Source organism: Heteronotia binoei, chromosome 6, assembly GCF_032191835.1.
Source record: "Heteronotia binoei isolate CCM8104 ecotype False Entrance Well chromosome 6, APGP_CSIRO_Hbin_v1, whole genome shotgun sequence".
NCBI lineage: Eukaryota > Metazoa > Chordata > Lepidosauria > Squamata > Gekkonidae > Heteronotia > Heteronotia binoei.
The window spans coordinates 52,415,891-52,438,855 of NC_083228.1; the positions used below are offsets into that span (position 1 = coordinate 52,415,891).

Sequence of the window (22,965 nt, forward strand, 5' to 3'; positions counted from 1 at the left end):
ATCATTGTGGTTTTAACCTGCGTTCCTTAGCCCTGTTCACATTTTTAATTTATTTACGTTATTCATAGTTGGTCTTTCTCACTGAGCCTCAAAGTAAACCACAAAGTAAGTCAATGCAATCAACAGGATGGGACATTCAATGAGCAATATCATAGGATCAGGACTGCAGGAACTGAGAACCAAGCAGGAATACAGGACAAAGCTGAAAAGGAAATTAGTATTAACATGAAATTTTCAACAATGAAGAAATCATACAGTAGGATAACATATAGCAACAGAGAGCTTAGTATAGTCCAGTTACTTTCCATTTATTAAAGCATCTTCCTGAAGCATTCAATTATGATATAGCCCTCCTGCTTTTGTAAAAATATCCTCCTGAATAATTCAGTTTTGCATAGTTTACGGAATGACTGGAACCTTCCTGACTTCATCTATAAGGTGAGACCATAACAGAGAATGCACAACACATATACATTCTGCGTGTAAATGTGTGTGTACACCTGTCTTTAAGAAACAGCCAACATATAGTCACTTCACAAATGAAACCAGGGACCAGTAAGTATGGATAAAGGTGGAATTTAAATCACAGACCAGCTGTACATGTATTGAATCGAACACGAGAATTACACAACACAGATGGTAAATGCGTTCACTGAAATTTGTGAATAGGGCTAGTGATGCATACTTTACAAGGCCAAGGAACAATAAAGATAAAGGAAATGGTCCCAAGCAGCAGACAGTTTATGGCCCAGACCCCATCATCCCAAGCAGTTACACCCTTCTTAAGTCCATTGACTTCAGCTGACTTAGAAGGGCATGACTGTATTTAGGATTGCACTGTCAAGGAAACCTAAAAAGTCCTTGGATTAACTTTGTGACAACCAAGAGGAGACAAGGAGGTTTGGGATGTGAAATGCTAAAGCAGGGATAACTGAACTGTGGCTTGGGAGCCACATATGACTTTTTCACACATACTGTGTGGCTCTTGAAGCTCCCACCACCCTGTTGGCTAGCTTGGAGAAGGCATTTCTCTCTTTAAATCACTTCTCCAAGCCAAGTCAGCTGATGACTTGGAGAATGCATATAAAGTTGCTTTATTTCCATCTCTCTATCCCTTCCATCTATTTTCCTTCCTTCCTGTCTTGTGGCACTCAAACATCTGACTTTCATGTCTTGTGGCTCTCAAACATCTGAGGTTTATTCTATGTGGTTCTTAAAGGTAGGTAAAGTTAATCCCCTGTGCAAGTACCAGTTGTTTTTGACTCTGGGGTGACATTGCTTTCACAACGTTTTCACGGCAGACTTTTTACGGGGTAGTTTGCCATTGCCTTCCCAGTCATCTACACTTTCCCCCCAGCAAGCTGGGTACTGATTTTACCGACCTCGGAAGGATGGAAGGCTGAGTCAACCTGAGCTGGCTACCTGAAACCAGCTTCTGTCGGGATTGAACTAAGGTTGTGAGCAGAGGGCTCACTGCAGTACTGCAAACTCTGCGCCACGTTAAGCAAATTTGGCCACAACTGTGCTAAAGGAATATGTTCCTTTACAAGAGTAATTTGCAAGATCAGCAGAGGACAGGAGGTCTTAATGTAATTTGTTGGTTTTTGCCTGGTCACTTATTTTGCATTAACTCTTACCCCCATTATTCCATAGCAAAACAGAAGACTACAAGGCAATGGTTAGCTTTCCTGTGCTATTTTGGGTTTAAATTGATTTTTTTTATGAGTGTGGGTGGACTCTTTGCCTTTTAAAAATGGCAAAGCATGAGCTGCTTCTACCATGTTATAGCCTGTATTGTAAGTGGTGGGGGGGAGGGAGGCAGGCAGAAGGAATTTTGTTGCTAAACTTCTCAAGATCAATGAGGAGCTTTGAAATTCCCTGGCCTTTTAAGATCTAGATGCCTCCCTTTCAAACTAGAATGCGCATTTGCAATCAGTGTATTTTACTACCGTGGTTTCTTGATGGCAATTTCAAAAATAGGCCCTCTCTTCTATTGCAAATTGGTTCTCAGTCAAGGGGCAGGCCTGCAGCACCATGGGGGACATTTGTCTCCCTGGAAACCCAAACTATCAAAAGGAAGAAGATGGGTCTCAGGTTTCTGCTTTCAGAACCATCTGATGCATATTCAGAATCAGTGAATATGCAATAGTTCACATTTAATGCATTTCAACTCCTACTTTTACAGAGCATAAGAATGACGGACTATTGACCCTCCGTATTTTTCACTGTTTATCTGCGGAGATTTTGTCCATAATAGGAATCCTAAGTACAGAAAGTAGGTTAACAGTTACTCCAAAGGGACCCAATGTGGTCTAAGGAAGACTTCGTTCAGCAGGTTCCTGAGAGACCAGAGTTCATCTGTTGGTGGCACCAGCTATGCTGCTCTCCCAACATGTTTTTCCAAATGGACAAAAAGAGACAAAAACATGAACAAAAGTGACTTTTTGACAGAACTGTACTGTGAGAGTACAAAAGAATGTAGATCATGAAGACTTTACAAATTAAAAATGCTAGAATCATTCAAAATCATGTCATATATTTTTAACATAGCCATTTTGATTTCCCCTCAGATTTTTCTTTATGTTTCTTTGAATATTTTATACTTCAAAATGTTTATAATATTAACATGCCTGTGTTGAAAAATTATAGAAATACTTTAGGATGTCACACCTACCAGTCTTCTGGTCTAGAGTTGTAATTTCTCCAAGCAGTTTGTTTACAGTTTCCCTCAAGCATAGCTGCTGTTCCAACTGAGGACAGAGGAAGTTTTGGCTCCAAAAGCAGGAGCTGATAACAGTGAACTCATTAAAATGCACTTGTTTCCACTATCACATAGGGAACCTATGGGAGGGGTGTCAATAAGGCTTTTCTTGACCAGAAAGGCAATGAAAAATGCGCTGGAACATTTGTGTTCATCCAGCCAAGAGGGGTAGGTATCCTAGGATAAAAGTTTTAGCCTCCAACACTTGCCAAATGAAAACAAACAGGTGCCCATAAAAAAAGCTAAATAATATTTCAACGCAGAACAAAGTTGGAATCCAGTGACACTTTTAAGACCAACAAGGTTTAATTCTGGGTTTTAGCTTTTGTGTGCACATCCACAAATGCTTATACCCCGAATTAAACTTTGTTGGTCTTAAAGGTGCCACTGGACTCAAACAATGCTTGAATCCTATTTCAGCATGCTATTTAACTTCAGTGGCTATATAACATTTCCATATGGCACTCTGGTGATCCCTTTGAACCAGGATAGTGTAGTGGTTACAGTATAGGGCTAGTTAAAATCTTCACTGTGGGGTTCAGCCCCACACTTATGGATAATAGTGGAACTTATGGATAACAGTGCATTTGGACTTGTTAAAAGCTGCAAACTGCCTGGAGACAAAAAGTCCTGTCCTTTTACTAGAGATTTGAAGGAGATATTATTTACCTCTATACTACAAAGACCTTCAGCTATCCATTTCCACACATTAAGCACTTATTAAAAGAACAGGGCATTTTTCTCCAGGTCTGTTGGCAACCCAACAGCACATACAGATTCCCCCCCCCTCACCCATTCACAATGAAGTCTCCACAACAAAGCTCAAGACATCCTGGACTGGAATGTGTGTTTGGAGAAAGTAACAAGGACCTGGCATCTTTTCTTTCTCAGATGAAACTCTGCCTGCTCTGTGAGAACACAGTGTTGGTGCCTGCCCTTTAAAAACAAAATGCAGTGCTCTCACTCCGCAAGAGTCATTAATAAAGTATCTATAACTGTCTGGGAAATTTTGATCTACCTCAAGGGAACAAATAAATACAACCCCCCCCAATTCTTATCCCAATGCCTAATTTATTATAGGAAACACGTTTCACTGCCAGTTCATACCCTAAAGCTGGAGCTGAGCGAAAAAGGCTGCAATCTCCATCGATTACAAGGATGAGCACTTCTCCACGTGTTAAGGCAGGCTGGTAGATTTTTTCTAAAAAGGAAAGTGTCAATAGTATGTACACAGCCCCCTCCTTCCCTTCCATCCCAGCCCTCTGCTTGTCATGCCTGGATCCTCCTCCTCTCCCCCCTCCCCATCAAAGCAGAGAATCCCCTGCCCTCTAGAAGAGCATCTCCGAAGTACAAGCTGATTGCATCCAAAGGGGGCCCTCCTGCCTCTTATGGACAGTCTCCCCCTGGGATCAAGGCAGGCATCCTCTCCCGAGCAAAGCTGGCTCTTCACCTGGCGGTGCATTTGCTGCAAGCCCCGGACAACCACAGCTCTCTCCAGAGTTCGAAGGCGGGGAATGCTGGACTGTCAGGACAGTGGGGCCAAGGGGGCCCCCATCCACACTAAAATCTCCTTCTCCATCTTGGACATCCTGGATCCTCAGAAATTTACCAGCAAAAACAATCCAGCAGCGGGGAGAAGGGAGTGCATCCCACAGGCCGGACAGCAGGAGAAAAGTTTGGGAAGAGTTGCGGCAGAAAGGAATTCAAGCCACCAGAGGAATAAGCTACAGGCATATCATGGTAGGTATATCATAGCTACCATGAACTGGCAATGAACATAGCTACAGGCATATCATGCATTCAGATTGTATTTGATTTGCATCACGGTCTTGGTGGTTGTTAGGAAATTCCTGAGTTGATTCATTCATGGCAAACAATAAGGGATAAGTCAAATGTTGAGAACAACTGTCCTCCTAGATTTAATTTTTTTTTTAAAGCCACTCATTTTGTTAGTCTGTCACTGAACCAACCATCAGTTGCCTTGCGGGGTTTTTTCCTGCTACATTGGGTTTTATCATCCCAGCTATGCAGTTTGTAACTACTTAAATTTAGGGTAGTATATGAGACAGTTCACGGGTTACTGTGTCTAATACAGCTACTGCAGCAACTTTATTTAGCACCCAGGTTATGCTAGACCCCATATAGCAATGCAGAGTTTGCAGGCAGCAATGGCAGTTTAGAGTCTGGGGAAGCCGAATGCAGCTGAAGTTGGCTTGAATTCAGTTTGTTGGATTAGTGTGCAGCAGAATGTAAGAAAGCTACTTTTAAAGAGAGCCAAAACCGTACCACCAAAATCGGAGCAGGTGAACAAAACTTCGAACGGGCTGCATCCCTTTCTTAACAAAGAGATGCTTTGAAGGACCTGGGAGTACTGCCCCACACCGCATCGGCAAGGCTGCATCCTCCCCCCCCTCCCGCCCTTCAGTCCTCGCAGGACCCCTTTAGCAACTGTGTATTAGGCAGACAGTCAGCAGGTTAAGCTTCACCCACTGAATTTCCACCTGCCACGCAACCAATGAAAAGCACAGCTACGGGGCGGCGGCGAGGGGTGTGGAATGGAAAAAGCGTCCTTTCCCATCCACGGCTCCACTGCCTGCCTGTCCCAGATGTGAGCCTTAGCGTCCAAAAGGGGTTTAGGGGCAGAGCCTTGAGTGCAAGGGATCTCCGCAGCGGAGGGAACACATTCTGAGCTAGGAGGGCACGTCCGCTCCCGCTCTGCACACTCCCGGCTTTTTTGGAAATGGGTTGCTGGAAGTGCAGCAAGCTTCAGCTCAGCAGCTTCGTTCTCCTCCCCCCGGCCCCCAGAGCGAGCAACACTGGCTGGCCAGCTGGCTCTGCGGCGTTCCCCTTTAAGAGGTCGCGCAGGAAAGGGAAGCGCGGGGGATCAGCAAGCTCAGAGACGCCTCTGGCGGAGTCCCGGCTGAGTTTGCAGCGCCCCCAAGTCTGGTGGGAAAGCGCAAGTCCACCGGCAGCCCGCAATTGTTTTCAGCTCAGCCTAGTCTGACGGGCCTGATTGGCACCGGGACGCGCTCGGCAAAGGACAAGCGAGATAATTGTTCCTGCCGTCTCCCCACAAGAGGATGCCTTCGCTCCCCCTTGATCGATAACCTATTACCGACTCCCGCGTATCTCCTTCCCACAGCTTGCAGGTACCAACTTCAAACCTCTTCCCCCCCGCCTGATCCTAATATTGTTCGATTAAAACTTACCTTTAATAGATGACATCTATCGATCCGCCCCTTCACAAATCTGAAACTCTATTAGAACGGCAGGGGAAAGAAGATGGAAAAGAACGGGGGAGGGGGAAGGAGAGGATTTACTGCTGTTAAAGAAAAACTTTAGTAACTTATTTTTTTAAAAGCTCTCATAGAAATCCATTTGTTACCCCCTGCCCCCAAAAAACGTTTCGTAGAATGAGAATTCTCTTGGAAAGGGCGACCTGGAAATGTCATAAGACTTTCTATGGGTTGACAAGCTTTGTAACAAGGAAAACACGCATTCATTCATTCATTCATGCCTCACACGTTCTGTGCGAGATTTCATTGGCTGAAACGCGCTACTTGACTACTCTGTAGCTAATCCTCGTAGTTTTTCATAGCGAGAGACGTTAGACGAGGAAGAACGTGTGAAATATGAAGCAAACCTAAACAGGTCTACTCGAAAGTAAATCACGTGTTATTCAATTGGACTTGCTCCCAGGAAGGCACCATTAAGTTACAACTTTCCTTATTAAACTATCAGATCAGGGGCGGTCAAACTGCAGCTAAGGAGCCACATCTCTTTCACACATATTGTGTGGTTCTCCAAATCCCCACTGCCCCGTCTGCCGGTTCGGAGAAGGCATTTCTCTTTTTAAATCATTTCTCCAAGCCAGCCGACAGCTTGGCGAATGCATTTAAAGTTGCTTTCTTTCCACCTCCCCCATCTATTAGCCTCCCGCCCTCTCTTCGTGTCTCAAACAACTGACGTTCATGTCTTGTGGCTGTCCAACATCTGATGTTTATTCTATGTGGCTCTTAAACAAGTTTGGCCACCGCTTTATCCGACGCTCGGGCATCTCTAGTGAAAGATGGTTCGTGTCCAACCTTAGCTCAGGAGAAAGGCACTCTGTGTATGCTCAGAGGCCCTTAATAAACTTTTTATGATTATATTTTTGTTGATGCACAATTATTTTAATCACTCCGTGCTCCAGTAGTGATACGGTATATGTTTTTTTTTTTTTAAATACATCTCCTTGTATTGAGCCACAGTGATGATGCCTGAGAACGGGTTCTTGGTATAAGCTCTTCTGAGCCCACACCCACTGGAAAGGGGAAACGCATAAGGAGATTGAGCCTAGCACAAAATGCCAGAGGACAATAGCTGCTATCTAAGCACACGTGTCTGTTTGTGCCCCAACTGATGTAGATCTATGCGGAGAGGATCCGCTTCCGGGCAGGAAAATAGTAAAGGGAGGGGGAGGTCAGTCTCGGATAGGAAGGGTCTGCGTGTTTGTTGCGAAAGGCTGCTGGTCTCATTCTGTCACCCTGATCTGTGTGTCTTGCAGATGCAGACGGCCAAGCAGAGCGCCCGGCAGCCGCCTCGGAGATATCGGAGCAAAAGGAGGAGCCGCCGGGCCGAGCCGGCAGCCGCTTAGCCACCGCGGCTGCCTCAGCTCCGCTTCACTCGCCCGACTTCCCGGCCTCCTCGTCGTCGGATCTGGACGAGCCCGGCTCTCCGCCAGCGTCCAAGCGGCGACGGGCAGAGTCTGGCTGCGCCAAGCCCCGGCGGGCCAGGACGGCCTTTACCTACGAGCAGCTGGTGGCCTTGGAGAACAAGTTCCGCGCCACGAGGTACTTGTCTGTGTGCGAGCGCCTCAACCTGGCTCTGTCGCTCAGCCTGACTGAGACGCAGGTCAAAATCTGGTTCCAGAACCGAAGGACCAAGTGGAAGAAACAAAACCCCGGGGTGGAAAGCACGGCGCAGCCGGGGAGCAACGCTCTGCTCCCTGGTGGTGGAGGAGGTGGTGGCGGCGGCGGCGCCGGGGGCAGGCCCAGCCCGCCGGGCCCCAGCGCCTTGGCCTACCAGACTTTCCCCTCCTATGGCTCGGCCAATGTCGTGTTCCCAGCTGGGGCTCCTCTCCCGCTCCCGGCAGCAGTCGGAGGAGGACCCTTCCCGCCCTTCCTCAGCCCCACTTATTTGGCTCCGTTTTATACCCCTCACCTATAGAAGGTTACCAGCCTTGCAGAGCGTCCAGCTTTATTCCCTCTGCAGGGGTGGAGACTAGCAAACTGTGTTATGTTGAAAAAAAGAAAATAAAAGAATCGCGCATGTCTGCTCATGCACTGTTTTACTAGGTCTTACTTAGGAGCATGCCATCCACGGATCACCACTACCTAGGTGCTTTTTTTTTTTAAACAACACATTGTGTTTGGAAAATGTGGGCGACCAAGGATCAATCTCCGTTTTCTTTTTTTCCCCCCATGAGAAGCTGCAAAAAGCAAGAAACTGAAGTTTGGGAAGCCCCCTGGCAGCAGAGTGACTTTCAATACAAGAAGGTGTATTTTTTAAAAAATACACAATTTGATATTTATACAACAGATGGCTGGCAAACAGAGAATGGAAGAAGATACAAATATTGTGGATTTAACAATGGGCAAAGGGCAGCTAAAGCTGGTCATCTTTCTCCTCATCCCTGTAACCTTTGAGCCTGCAGTGTGGTGAGCCGTTCCCACCCCTCCTAGATATGCTAGCTGCTGGCCCAGGCTGTTGTGGGGGGGACCTCTGCTGCATGACCCCATCTGACTATGGAATTAATTTCAGGACAGAATTGCAGGAATGAAGTGATTGTGGAATATGCAAAATGTAGATTGGAAAGGAATACAATATTTTAATAAAATGTGCATTGTACTATACCAATGTTTGTATCTTCAAGCAGCTGTTCTCAAGTGGTGGGGCAAGAACCACCAGAGGGCAGCATGGCCCTCAAGGAAGATTGCAGTTATTACTAGTAGTTTTAAATTGGGCAGCTGCCTACTGCAGCCCCATCACGGTGTAATAGAAAAACAGCATACTTTTCTCCGCATATAAGATCGTGTTTCTGCACAAGGTGTAAAAATATACCAATACGTACAAGTAATACATAGCCTGTTGTTGATGTTATATTACATCCCAGTTGAATAGAGCATCTGCAGCTATGAACTGTGCACTGCAGGTCTTTTATGTAACTCCTCCTTAACTCTTGCAGAGCCTAGTTTCCAGCATGCTGGTGATCATCCCGTAAGGCCAAGGTTAAATGACAGAGTACACTACCTATTCTGAATCCCAGGATGTCTTTGACATTCATTCAGCAGGACACACAGCCAAACCATGCCCAGAATACCTTGAAGGGTGATCTGCTGTGGGATGTTCAGAGTGTAGACCCTACAGGATGTCATCATGAGAGCTGCATTATTTTGGAACCCTTTGATCCTAAACAAAGACAGTTCTTTTAATTGGGTGTTCTGGGAGTCACTGACTCCAAACCTTTTCCTGCAGAATTCTAACTTTGTTTAGACTCCAACTGTTGCTGACCTGAAAATTATACCTCCTTAGTTCTCTGCTACTCTGTTCAAGTGTGCTTTAAAGAATGCATTCATGTCTTCTTCCTGTTCATTCTTTTGCTTAGGTGTAGCAGTTTTAATAGCATAGATTGGACATAAATTTTTCTCCTTCGTTCCAGTTTTGGACTGTGGTCTTGTGGCACCTTAAATACTAACTGGTCTATTTTGGCACAAACTTTTGAGGATTATAGCCCACTTCATCAGTTGCATTAAAAGTTATTCTGAGGAGGTGGATAAGTATACAGTTGTGCCAAAAGGCCATGAAATGCAAAGTTGAAATGTATACAAGTAAGAACAGTAAGCATTCACATCACTGACCTGTTCACTAACAGGGATCTTCTCTTGTATACATTTGAACTTTACATAGAAATGTGATTTTTTGGGGTTCCACTGTTAATGATTGTATTGTTCTCTGTACCCATTTCTGTGTATATTAGGGCTGTCTTCAGGCCTTGAGAAAAATGTCCTGCCTCTTTAATATAGGTTTAATATGTGGAAATGGGCAGCTGAAACTTTCGTGGCATGAAAATTAATAACCTTGCCTGGTAAATAACATTCCTTTATGCCTCTATTAAGGGGACAAGATCCTTTTCTCTAGGCACTTGGCAACTCTGTTTTAAACCAATGACAACATTCCATACATCTGATGAAATGCAATCTAATTCATCAAGATGCATGCCACAATGATTCTTAATAATCTTATTAATCCTTGCTCCCTAAACAATGTCTTTAAATAACCTTTTGCCCTCTAGTGGACAGTCCCGCATAATGCATTCTCCAATTCTTTCTTCAGTTCTTATCAGGAGCATGTGATGTATGTTGGGGTAAGATAAGATTATGTTTTTCCCAAGACTTTATAGGAAGCTTTGGCTGCAGTCCTAAGGACCCTTGCCTGGAAGTAAGCCTCATAAAACAGCAGGAGGCAGACTTGGTTAGGATTATTTTCTTGGTGGCTAAACTCATATGGTCCAGCAATATACATGCAATGGGCTCCTTTCCCTCAGGTCAGGATGCTTCAGCTTATCAAATGAAAGGGGATTCTAATCACCAAACTAAAACTAACTCCAGCTGGATAGGAACCTTTGCAGGTTTCTCCAATACTGCAACACAATGCATTGTGAAAGGAAGATTAGAAGGCTCTTTGAGGAATGGTGGCGAGGATAGAAAAGGGAGAATTATGGAGTATGGGTGACCTTTTCCCTTAAGGTTTATGCAGAGTTATCTGATCCTGATGACATAAATGTGTGTCGCAGCTGCATATTTGCTGCCATTTACTACATGTATAGCCTGCCTTTCTTGCTGAGATGGGAAGTGGAATACTATATATATAAAACCAGAGAATGTAAAACAACCAATGAGCAGTGCAGTAGGATTAGGGTTGCAGAACTGGAAAACATGTCATGCTGTAATGCAGAAAGTAGGATACAAAGGTAGAAGTCAATGCAGCAAAAGGAAGGTGATGCATAGAATAAACATTACAGTTCACTACAGTCCAAGCAGTGTCTTCAGCTATTCCACTATATGACCATCCAAATTACTTTATACAAATGCTCTCCTGAAGGATTACAAATACAGGGGACCTTCCTGAACTCAGGCAGGGGGATCCACAGGGTGGGAGCCACCACCATGAACATGTGCAAACAATTGCTGCTCTTACCCATTTGCAGGGTGGCACCTTCAAAAGGCTTTGTTCAAGTGAGGGAAGCTATTATGGTTGAACCCAGCAGAAAGGCAGTCCTGCATTCCTTTCTCTAGGAAAACAAGTATTAGTCTGGCCTGAAATCGGTGTCACATGAACATCAAGATAGTTAAGCTGTAAGACAATCCAATTAAAATGAATGTTTAAAATCATTTTGAATATCCTTTTATTTGAAGACAGATTCAGATGTGTAGCCATGTTGGTCTGAAGCAGCAAAACAAAGTTTGAGTCCAGTGGCACCTTTAAGACCAACAAAGTTTGATTCTGAGTATATTTGGTCATATGGACTGCATATAGGATGGTCATATCAGCTGCAGTTCTTACCATAGTAAAACAAAAGTCTGATTTACTTTTATGTAAACATTCATAAGATCATTTTGCCAGTCTATCCTAATAAAACTAGAATTTCTATTAAGTTTAGGATTGCAGCATTTATTTCCTCCATCAGTGTGGTGCCTTCACACTGTATTGTGTGTATCAGATACAGTTTTAGACCTAGCTGTCACTGAAGTGGAAAAGCTGGAATGTACCACTTCAGATTATAGCTGGGGTCTTAACTGAATACCTCTACTCTTACGTACAAAAATAATATCCTGCAAATAATTTCTTGCAGAACAAAAGGCTCATTTAATGGAGGAGAGAAAACAATGGGTCATTGCACTGTAGGCAAGGATATAGAAGTTATTATGTAATTATTCATCGGTCACAGAAGTCATTACATAATTATTCATCATTCAATCAATCATGAAACCATTAACTCTGTGAGTGTGTGTGTTGGAGGTGGGTGGAAACTAATCTTGTTCAATTAATCCCTGTATGTGTCTCTGAGTTTGAAAAAAGGCACAAGCATAAAAGTAGTGGAGCCAGATTAGTTACTGCTTTTAACATTCTTTAAAGGTTTTGTTGTATTAAAGCTGATACTTATGAATAATCATGCAAAGGGAAGGAATCTGATGGTGGGAAAACATTTCTGTTTCTTGGACAATGCCTGGAATATCCTGCACAAGTTTTGTGCATACAACTTGTCTTTCCAGTCCAGGAAGCAGAATGTATTTACCTATAGTTGCCCTTTGTGAACTGTCTGTTTGACATTGCAAAATCATCCCAGTTTTAGAGCCAAACTAAATGAAATGTAGGAGATTGTGACTGGACTGCCTGGCATTCCTATTTGATTTATTTTAAAGCATCCATTAATTGAGAGTGAAGGACCAGGGTGGGGGAGACCCTCTTTCCTCCTGCACTCTTAATCTGATTGAAATCCTTGTTAGGGGAAACAGGGTGGGTGGGCCACAGTATGGAAATTTCCCTGTGATTTCCTTATATACTCTACTTTGTGTCACACTTCATGTAAATTTAAGGTGCTTGTAGTTAGTTGAAAAGTTTATTGAATGTTCACTGACTCATGCCCCCACAAGTCAAGAGAAAGTGTAGCTAGCAGGATACAATTTAGGGCCAGTTTACGCATGACTTGACTTCTCTTTAGGAGGAAGAAACAGGAAAATCCCTCCTCTTCCCATGATTTCCTCATGCTGTGCTGTAGAGCTAGTAACATGGCTCTTCCATCTGGTGTAAGCAGTTTCCACACCAGCACTGATCTTTGTCACCTACAGAAGGAAAGCACTATCAACATGTCTGAATCAAATGAGAGGAGCAACATGGAGAAGGCATTATGCACAAAGACCTTTGCACTGTGTCTTCTAACAGGCAATGTGTAGATTGACCCTGGATTTGCTCTCCCCCTCCCTAATTTCCTCTTCTTCAAATATTTGCGCCTCTTCTTTGAAAGAAGAAACTCATTTCCCCAGCGCATGATCTCAAGGATGGTACAAGATGAATGTTGATTTACCTTAAACAAGTACCTTAGTTTATAGCATCCAAGATATTGCAGAGTATGTATTGCTCTTCCAGAATGTTTTGTGTGCACTTAAACCAATGGATAAGATAACAAGCTAAAGGTTCAGATAACATCAGGTCCACTCCCTTGGTCATGTTGCAGAAGCAGTCTCCAAGCGATATTGAGCCTGTCTAGGGAAGGATTCCAAAAAGGTTGATCTACAGCTTTCAGGGGTGCATAGCTGCTGGAGCTGAGATGTTCAAAAAGTACATTTTCTCATATGTGGTCAAATGGTGCAGACGGGGCTGAAAGGTCCCATTGATGTCTTGTATGTCAAGTGATGTATGTATCATAATTTTTGGTGTTTACTTTGTTAGCATTTATACACAGAAGAAGAGGTGTATATAGACAGCCACATATACAAAGCCTCTCTCAATCCTGCCCAAAGCATCTTTGGCAATAGTATTTTCCTTCTGTTGACTGGGCTACTAATATTTTAAGTTTTCTCTGTGGAATCACAGATCCCCTCCTTCATGCTAATAGGTGATCTGCTCTCAAGGAAACAATGAGGCTGCCAGATGCAGCAGAAGACAAGAGGACATACACCTTCAGAAAATTCATTTTTTATTAGTTTTGAATGCAGAAAATGCATATCTATTCCTCCATTGTTAAGCAGGATCCAAATGTCTTCCATCAAAGAAATGTGGGGCTGCATTCATGGAGGCTCCAGATATCTTTCTTCATGTGGCTCCCCAGCACTTGAACAACCATTTTTTTGTCCTCAGGAGAGTGTAGTTTTCTTCCCAGCTAGCAGTTTTGTTACAATAGTGAATATTTTGCTGTTGAATGTAGACTGTTGTCAGGATTGCCATGGGCACCTAATAGATAGTTTCTGTAACATTCCTAGAGATAAATGGCACAATTTTTCCACATGGTCACGCTGTTTTAAATATATTTTACAGATGATGATAATAAATACATCTAGAGGGTGAGTATTACCTTCCCATAGCATCAAATCACTCATTAGCCCTGTATATCGCACCAGCAAAATTGTCCTCCATGCACCCTCCCAAAGGTTTCTTGCCATGCCACGAGCCTTATCCCTTAAAATAACACTGTACATCTGTGCCTGCACTGCAGTTGCTATGCACAACTCCCACAAAGGTAAAGGATAAGCTTATGTGGCCAAAGAGCCTATGAAGAGAAAGTATTAAACATGTTGGTACACAGTCATGGAAGAAGAAAAGAGGGGGTTGCACCAAGCAAAACAAAGATGAAAAAACAAATAGTGCAAAGGAAAGAATTTTTAATGACTGTGAAACCACGAAGCATTTTGCATGCAGCTGCATCGGGGGGGAATCTTTCAGAGCCTTAAAGTTCTGTTTCCAATGTACAGTATAGTTGCTGACTATGGCGTGTATTGAGAATGGAACTTTACGATTTCCCCGGATGAAACTGCATGCAAAGCTCATAGGATTTAATGATTGTATAAGATTCTTTCCTCTGCACCATTTGTCTTTTTATCTAAACAAAGCTACAGAAGGAAATTATGAAAATCAACAAAGTAAGTGAAGCTGCCAGATTCAGCAGAAGACAGGAGAGCACACACCTTCAGAAGGCCCAGGTTCTCGTAGTACTGAGTGCCTGCTGGAATGTTTCTTTCTCCAAAACTTAGGCAAAGCCATCCGTTATTCAATTTGGTAAGCCTACTGAGGTGATTGTTTTTAATAAACCAGCTTCAAATGTCATGCCAGAATAGGGTTTTCCCTTGCATAACATTTACAAGAAAACTCTACAGAAACACTAATTTTTGTATTAAAGACAACTATGGTGGCCAAAGCCCTGCAGAAAAATTAATAAACTATAGAAAAGAAATAACAGCAACAACAATAAAGAGTGAATGAAAGACAACTTCACAATGAATCATATTAATAAACTACATCAGTCCTTTCCCTCATGCAAGGGTTAGGCCAGGGTATGTGGACTCTTAATTGGATGATATTAACACAGTAAGGTTGTTTACTTCCATGGTATGAAAAGCATGCCAATTTCTACATATTAAGTACCTTTAAAGAGACAGGAGATTTTTTTCTCCCATACCAGTTGGCTACTCTAGAACACATCCCAAGTATGAATCAGAACTTTAAAATGAACGTTCCTTAGGACGGGACTTTAAGAAGCACTATGAAACTCTGTAAAGCTGCATTTACATTCAAGGAAGGGTCAGTGACTCAATGATAGAGCACTAGCATGCCATGTAGAAGATTTTAGGTTCAGTTCCTGGAACCTTCAGTTAAACGATCTGAGGAAAGATCTACCTTTGCCAGACTGCTGTTGCCTGTCAGAGTAGCTACTGCTCACCTATATGGATCAATAGTCTTACTTAGTTAAAGGCAGCTTTATAACTGATATAACAATGAATAATAAAACTATGTCAGGTATTTGTACTTTAATGATTCAATCTTGATCATGCTAATTGTCCTGTTGACTAAGAACTGTTTTCTTGTTAAAAACAAGTAAACCACAAAAAGCAGTGCTAAGTTTTGTTGTGGAAACTAGGAGAACCTGATGACCCAGTGGAATTCCTTGGACTGCTTCACTCCCTAAAATTAGACACTAAACATTTTGGGTTTAAGATACTTTATTTTAACTGCCATGAAAACTTAGTATAAAAAGAATGAAGACCAGATTAATTAAGAAACTTCTACAGTATTGCTTAGGGGCCTCCAGTTTACATTTTCTTTGTAAACTCAGTTTTGTGCAGATGTTTGAGTTGGTACCTGTCTATTTTAACAGCATCTTGTTTGGCTGCAGGGCTGCCAACCACATGGAGAAAAAGAGGCGTAATTGGATTTTACTTATCTTTTTGCCATGAAAAGCTTCAGCAAAACTCTCACAGGGGGTTTGATCAATGGAGCCCAGAAGCAAGTATGGGGAGGTGGTGGTTAAGAAAGAAAAAGCACAATAAAACTTAGAGGTTCTGAAGCTTCATCCCTGTGAGCTCCTGCCCAAAATGAGGCCTGGCTGTGATCAAATAAATCCTATTTGAATGGTATCTAATTAAATTATCTTTAGAGGTAGGATGTGTTTCACAAATGGTTCTAATCCCATCCAGATTTCCTAAATGTCATTGCCGTACATCTAAACTGAAACACCTTCAAAGTCACTATAGTATCCATTCACACTTACTTGGGAGTATGTTCCACAGAAGTTAGTGGGCCTTAATTCTGTGTAAATATAGGATTTGGGTGCAGGTTCCATTGATGTCAATAGTGGAGTTAATTACTTGCTAAATCTTCCATCATTACATAAATAAATTCTTCAGCTGATGTTATTTATGTGGAAGTTAACAATGCCATTTTAAGGTTTAAACAGTAAATCCACGTAACGTGAACAGGGCTGCAATTTTTTTAAAAAACAGTACAACAATATCGTTGTTGCTAGGCTTATCATTTAAATGGTGGGGTGGGTGGGATAAGAAATTATACTAGAATAGGCAAGATTTACAGCAAGAGTCAAAAGCTTATTTGTGGTTACTGAAGTGTAATACAGGGTATGGTTTGCCAACAGGGCTCGTATAAATATCCTGCTCCTTTAACAGAAGTTTAATGTGTAGTAATAGGGCAGCTGAAGCTTTTCACAGCATGGAGGTAGCACAAAAAAGACCCTTGTAACCTCTTGGAGGATTGGCTACATCAGGGGTGTGTGGCCTAATATGCAAAGGAGCTCCTGCTAGAATTCCACCCCTGGAGGTAAAATCATCACCTAATAAATAGCAAACCATTATGTCTCTATTAAGGGTAGGGTTGCTAGCTTTGGGTTGGGAAAGACCTGGAGATCTGGGGGGTGGAGCCTGGGGAGGGGAGGAAGGGAGGGACCTCAGCAGCATATAATGACAGAGTTCACCCTCCCAAGCAACCATTTCCCCCAAGAGAACTGATCTTTGTCATCTGGAGATCTATTTTAATTACAGGAGATTTCCAGGTGTTAATTTAGAGGTTGGCAATCCCAATTAAGGGGGCAGGAACACCACCACCCCAGGCAGTTATGTTAGTATATTTTATGCAGCCTAATCTTTCACATGGTCTTTTTTTTTTTTGCAGCTCCCTAGTGAAGCATGCAGACAGGATTGTTTTGATCATTGCTTGATCCTTGTTTTCAAATTTTAACTCTTTGGATGCCATGCAGTTTCTTTTTCCAGTGCTACAGTTGCAACTCCTCTGATTAAACAAGCATGAAAACCACATTACGCACAGCCATTTCTTACAGCACAATTGCCATTATCCAATATGCAGGAGGTTAGTGCTGGTAAGCAGAGACAGGTACTTAGCATGCTATTAGAACTATTCAGATATGTGCACTTTGCATTCTGAAGCCACTCAGTTATAAGACTGGAAGATGGCACCACACTTGTTTTATTGAGCTTCATAGCAGCTTGAGCAGATCCAGACAGTGTATTCATTGTGTGTCTAGAATCTGGAGGAGATTTGCCCCTCTTAAAGAGAATGGGGTCTAGTTTTCAAATCAGAGCTCTAAGCTTCAAAAATCTGGGTGAGCATAAGGCCTTATGTGAAACAGGTCTATTCAGAGTCCAATTCAGGTCTATTCAAAGGAGCTGATTCTTAGGAAAATATTTTTTACGATTGCACTGGTAGTCTTGTGACCTTTTTATATCACCGTCAGAAGGTTAACTGGGGATTCATAATATATCACATAGGTTTCCAGAAGGACTTTTATTGGGTGTCTCTGTGTGTGAAGAATGAGAGCACGAGACATTATCAATAGAGCTCGAGCGTGTCATATCTTAGCCAAGAAACATTGCAAGGTTGGCAGAAACCAAGACACAAGGTCCCAGGAAGTCAAGTAAGGACAGGTTCTGATACAAAAAGCACAAAGGATTGTGAAATGAAAACACACAGACAACAAAGCAGCAGAAAGTGAATACGCAGATGATGTTAAAGGAAATGATGGCACAGAAAGAAGTGTTTAAGAGATTAAAGATGAGAGTTTAAAACTTTTTAGAAATATTCTTCTATTTATATTTATTTAAAAACTTGCAGATACTTCCATAGCAGAACTTTCCAGGTTTATATGATTTCTAAATCAAGATTAGGTTGAAAGATATATTTTGACATACCCAGTCATAACGGCTATTGCCCATAGGGAATAATGGAAACCACGTGGATTCTCTATTGGCAATCATATATAGTCTATTGGCAATCACTGTCCTTAGGGCAAGTGTGGTCTCCATTATTCCCTATGGGCAATTATGTATTCTCTATGGGCAATTGTTGTCCTTAGGAGAAGTGTGGTATCCATTATTCCCTAAGGGCAGGTGTGGTCCCTAAGGGCAAGCATGGATTCTCTATTGGTAATCATGTACAGTCTATGGGCAATCGCTGTCCTTAGGGCAAGAGGCTGACAGGAAGCGACTAAGAGGCTTCCCCTTTAAGTGTATCTGGCCAGCTGGTCATCGGGTCTGGCATGCCTGAATGCCAAGAGGCATAAGACCTAGTGTAGATCCAGCTGTCAGGAAGCAAGTAAGACTAGAGCTTTCCACTTCAATTGCTTCTGGCCAGTTCATGCATGCCAGGTGTGGTTGACAGGAAGCAGGTAAATGCATCCCCTTTAAGTATATTTTGTCAGCTGATTGTGGGTTCTGGCGGCCTGAATTCCAAGGGGCATAAGCCTCTTGACATTCAGATGCACCTGACCAGGCTGACTGGAGAAAGGTAAAAGGTTTCTTCTTTAAATGCATCTTGCCATCTGTTCATGGCATCTAAAGGTAAAGGTAGTCCCCTGTGCAAGCACCAGTCATTTTCGGCTCTGGGATGATGTTGCTTTCACAATGATTTCACGGCAGACTTTTAATGGGGTTGTTTGCCATTGCCTTCCCCAGTCATCTACACTTTCCCCCCAGCAATCTGAGTACTCATTTTACTGACCTCGGAAGGATGGAAGGCTGAGTCAACCTTGAGCCGGCTACCTGAAAACCCAGCTTCCACTGGGGATCGAACTCAGGTCGTGAGCAAAGGGCTCTGACTGCAGTACTGCAGCTTTACCTCTCTGTGCCATGGGGCTCTTGTTCATGGCATCTAGCTTGCCTGAATAAGCCCCTTGGCATTCAGCTGTGCCAGACCTGGCTGATAGGAAGCAGGTAAAAGGCTTCCTTTTTGAGTGCATCTTGCCAGCTGGTCATGGGGCCTGAATTCAGTGCATTCACTCCTTGCCATTTAGCTGTGTGAGACCCCCTGCCCAGCTGGCCAAAAGCAATTAAAGTGGAAGCCTCTTATTTGCTTACTGTCCAGCCGGGTCTTCTGAGCCTGAATGCCAAGGTGCAAATGCTAGCTGATAAGAAGCAATGCTAGCTGTTAGGAATGCTAGTTGATAGGAAGCAAAAAAAAGGCTCTTCCTTTAAGTGCATCTTGCCAGCTGTTTGGGGGTCTGGCATGCCTTAATGCCAAGGCATATATGCACACCATAGATTTCAGCTGCGCCAAAACCTCGGACCCCGCCCCAGCATTTGATAGGAATACCCCACATATGCTTGGTAGAAGTTTGATGCACCTGAACTCCCAGTTACTGGGACTTCAGGCACATCAAACCCTCGACTCCCACCCCCACCCCCGCCAGCATTTGACAGTGGCATTCTTGAGATACTTGGGAGAGTCGTAGGTTTGGCAGGCATGAAGTCTCAGAGGCTATAGCTGCTGGGACTTCTGGCATGGCAAACCCTCAACCCCCCACCCACCTCCAGAATTTGACAGGGGGCATGTACTCTCTGTCTGCATGTGTTATTTAGTACTTCCCTCCCTCTCAATTAAACAACCTTTCTTGGTTAAGCAACAGGATTAGTTTATTTATTACATTCAATTTCTATCCCACCCTCTCTGCAAGCGGACTCTGAAAGCGTTTTGTTTTTTTTTCTGAGGGGGGTGGAAATCATGGTATACAATTAGCGGAGATATCTCAATGTTACCCACACTCAGTAAAATGGTTTCCTTCAAGAGCTAATATTATCCTATACACTAGGAGAGCACCCCTTTGGGTTACATGAGCTCCATTATTCCCTCTGGACAAGTTGGCTTTCCATTATTACTTCTGAGCAAGTGTGCTTTCTATTATTCCCTATGGGAAATCATGCAATCTCTATTGGCAATCGTGTACTGTCTATGAGCAATAGTTCTCCATACTGGGCAAGTGTGGACTCCAGTATTTCCTATGGGAAAGCATGAATTCCACTATTATACCCTATGGGCAAGCGTGGTCCATTATTCCCTATAGGCAAACATGGATTCTCTATTGGCAATCATGTATGGGCAATTGCTGTCCTTAGGTCAAGCCTAATTTCCAGTATTTCCTAAGAACAGGCAGGGTCATCATTTTTCCCTTTGGGCAAGTGTGCATTCTCTACTGGCAATCATGTATAGTCTATGCACAATAGCTGTCCTTAGGAGAAGTGTGGTCGCCATTATTCCCTGTGGACAACCATTCATTCTCTATTGGCAATCATGTATTTTTCTTTGGGCAATTGCTGTTCTTACAAGTAAGTGTGATCCCCATTATATTCCCTATGGGCAGGAGTGGTCTCCATTATTTCCTGTGAGCAAGTGTGGATGATTCTTCTCTTCATCCTTCTTCTGGCAATCATGTATTATAGTCTATGCAATCGCTGTCCTTAGGGCAAGCCAACTCCATTATTTCTGGCGGGTGTGGTCTCCATTATTCCCTATGGGCAAGCGTGGTCCCAACTATTCCCTCTATGGGCAAGCATGCATTTTCTATTAGCAATCGCTGTTCCTAGTTTTAGTACGCCACGATTTTACCGCCAGACGCCAGTTAATAAATATTTTCAATTAGTAAATAGGATCAGTCGGCACGAATACGCAGCAGCCTTAAATTACCGTAGTTCAGCAGGCATTCTTTCTCACTGGCAAATTATGTGAAGGATGCTGGAGAACTTTAAGAGGGAATCGTCATCTTTTGCATACTACAATTCCCAGGAGTCTTTTGGGGGGCAGCGTTGGGGGCAGCTTTAAACGGTACGAAATCATCATCTAAAAAAATAAGTAAAAGCACACAGAAAGGCGAGAAAGAAAGAAGCTGAAAAAAAAAATCATGTCTAAGTAGAGACGAGAAGGTTGAAAAGCGACTAAAGGCAGAGCTGAAAGAAAAATAGCGAAGCCGCCAGAGGTTTTCTACGGAGACATTCTGATTGGTTGAACATCAGAGCAAGGCATGCTCTCAGAAAGATCAATGAGTGGCGTGGCAGGAATAGAAGCCAACCAATAGGAATCGGACATTGCCGGGGAGGAGTGATTTCTGAGCAGTGATTGGTGAAGAAGCGAACGTGCAACCAATGGGGTATCTCTGCGACGGGGCTTTTCTGCGGACTTGTGACGTGAGTCGGCCCTTTTGAGGTGTGACAGTTGCTGAAGATAGTAGCCGTTGCCTTTTTCCTTCCTCTTTCTCGTGGTGCGCGTGGCAAAGGGAGAAGCGGAGTCCGCCTTTTGAGGTAGGGCGGAGGGGCTGCCTACGGGACGGCGCCTAAAACGACGATGCCGGTTGTGGTTCCCGCGTAACTTTGCCGACTCTTCCCCTGAGGGCCTTTTTCTGATCCTCCGGAAAATGCTGACCAAAAGTTGGCTCATGCAGGGGTGGGCCTTTGGGCGGCATTGCGGCTCTGATAGTGCGGCGTTGAATTTTCTAACAAGTTCAAGTTAGCCTTTATGGGCATAAAAATATCAGAACTTAATTTTCTAACGTCCTTTTGCCCTTCAGTGCTTTGCTGCCTTTAGACCCCTTCTCCCTGGCTTAATTTGGTTTAAAGCTGTTGGAAACTACTTCTGGAATATGTAATGGGATAGGTTTCTCTGAACATGTTGGAGTGTCTGTTTCCTCTCCGCTTCCCTCTCATTGATTGTACCTAGTTTTGTTCCAGGTATATGCTATCGTGTGCGCGCACACTTCATCAGGTACAATGAAATGGAAATTACCGGTCCATACATATAAGTAAAAGGCAAACATCAAATTAGCAAAAGGCATAATAATGATGTTTAACAGATTCAAGGACCAAATAGGAATAACAAGCTTAGTTTATATGGTTACCATTTGTTTGGGTTTAATTCTGGGGAAAATTCCTGTTTGGTCTTTGCGTCTGTTAAATATCTTCATTATGCTGTTTGCTAATTTACTGTTCACTCTACTTATATGTATGGACTGGTAATTTCCATTTCATTGTATCTGAAGAAGTGTGCATGCACACAAAAGACCATACTTCGTTCTGCTTCAGACTGACATGGCAACCCACCTGAATCAATTGTGCCTGTAATTCTTTATCTGGGTGAGGAAGAAGGGTTTTGAGGGAAAGTCATTTTGTAGAAAAATTAGGTGGTGGAGCTCATCCAGGGATTGTTATGCAGCTGCACCTACTATTCAGTGGACAAGGTGGGAAGGAGGAGGTGGAACTCTCAGAAAGGTTCAGGAGCTGCACTCCTGTGAGCTCCCACTAAATCCGAGGCCTGCATGTATGTATTTGAGCCCTAGCAGGCCTCACCTTAGGAGTTATGCTCATCTTCAGTGTGTTATAATGTGAAAAACTTTTTTCATTTGCTTTCTGTTATCTTTCCATCAAGCTTTGATCTTTTTCTCTTTAGCTGTGGACTCTATCACTGGATTTTGCTAACCCAGCCCCTAGTGGTTTAAAGATTCAGAGGAAAAACAGTGATGTTCAATATCTCCCCAGAATAGGCTGGAGTCTAGAAGCATTTTAGAGAACAGTGTTCTAGCATCAACAATTATGAACTGGTGCTTGCTTTGTCAGGTGTATTATTCAACAGCTGGGGGTATGGATCTAAGGAGGAGATGCTTCAAGTGTCAGTGTCACATCTGAATCTTTAAAACATATGTTGTTCTACATAGAAGATATCACCTCACTTCTTCATGTGTATTTGATGAAGCATACTCTAATCCTTGAAGGCTTATGTTTCAGTTCTGTGTTGATTGCAACAGACAGATATAACTAGCCCCCTTGAATACCTGACATTCCCCAATTTCCTTAGAAGCAAAGGAAATAATATATTTGGGTACT

The 22,965-nt window shown here is 43.1% G+C and overlaps 2 protein-coding genes across 2 annotated transcripts in view; both read left to right on the top strand.

Annotated features, from left to right (window-relative positions):
• The first annotated feature begins 3,994 nt into the window (after positions 1 to 3,994).
• NKX1-2 (NK1 homeobox 2) lies at positions 3,995 to 8,655 on the top strand. The gene is made up of 2 exons (XM_060241453.1): positions 3,995 to 4,501; positions 7,308 to 8,655. The coding sequence occupies exons 1-2, from the start codon at positions 4,150 to 4,152 to the stop codon at positions 7,967 to 7,969; spliced, it is 1,014 nt and encodes a 337-aa protein (XP_060097436.1). The 5' UTR covers positions 3,995 to 4,149; the 3' UTR covers positions 7,970 to 8,655.
• A 12,615-nt stretch (positions 8,656 to 21,270) lies between these two features.
• Positions 21,271 to 22,965, top strand: part of OAT (ornithine aminotransferase) — a 27,640-nt gene continuing 25,945 nt past the window's right edge. The window contains exon 1 of the mRNA XM_060241454.1: positions 21,271 to 21,390. The gene's annotated coding sequence lies outside the window, so the exon portion shown is untranslated. The remainder of the gene's footprint in view (positions 21,391 to 22,965) is intronic.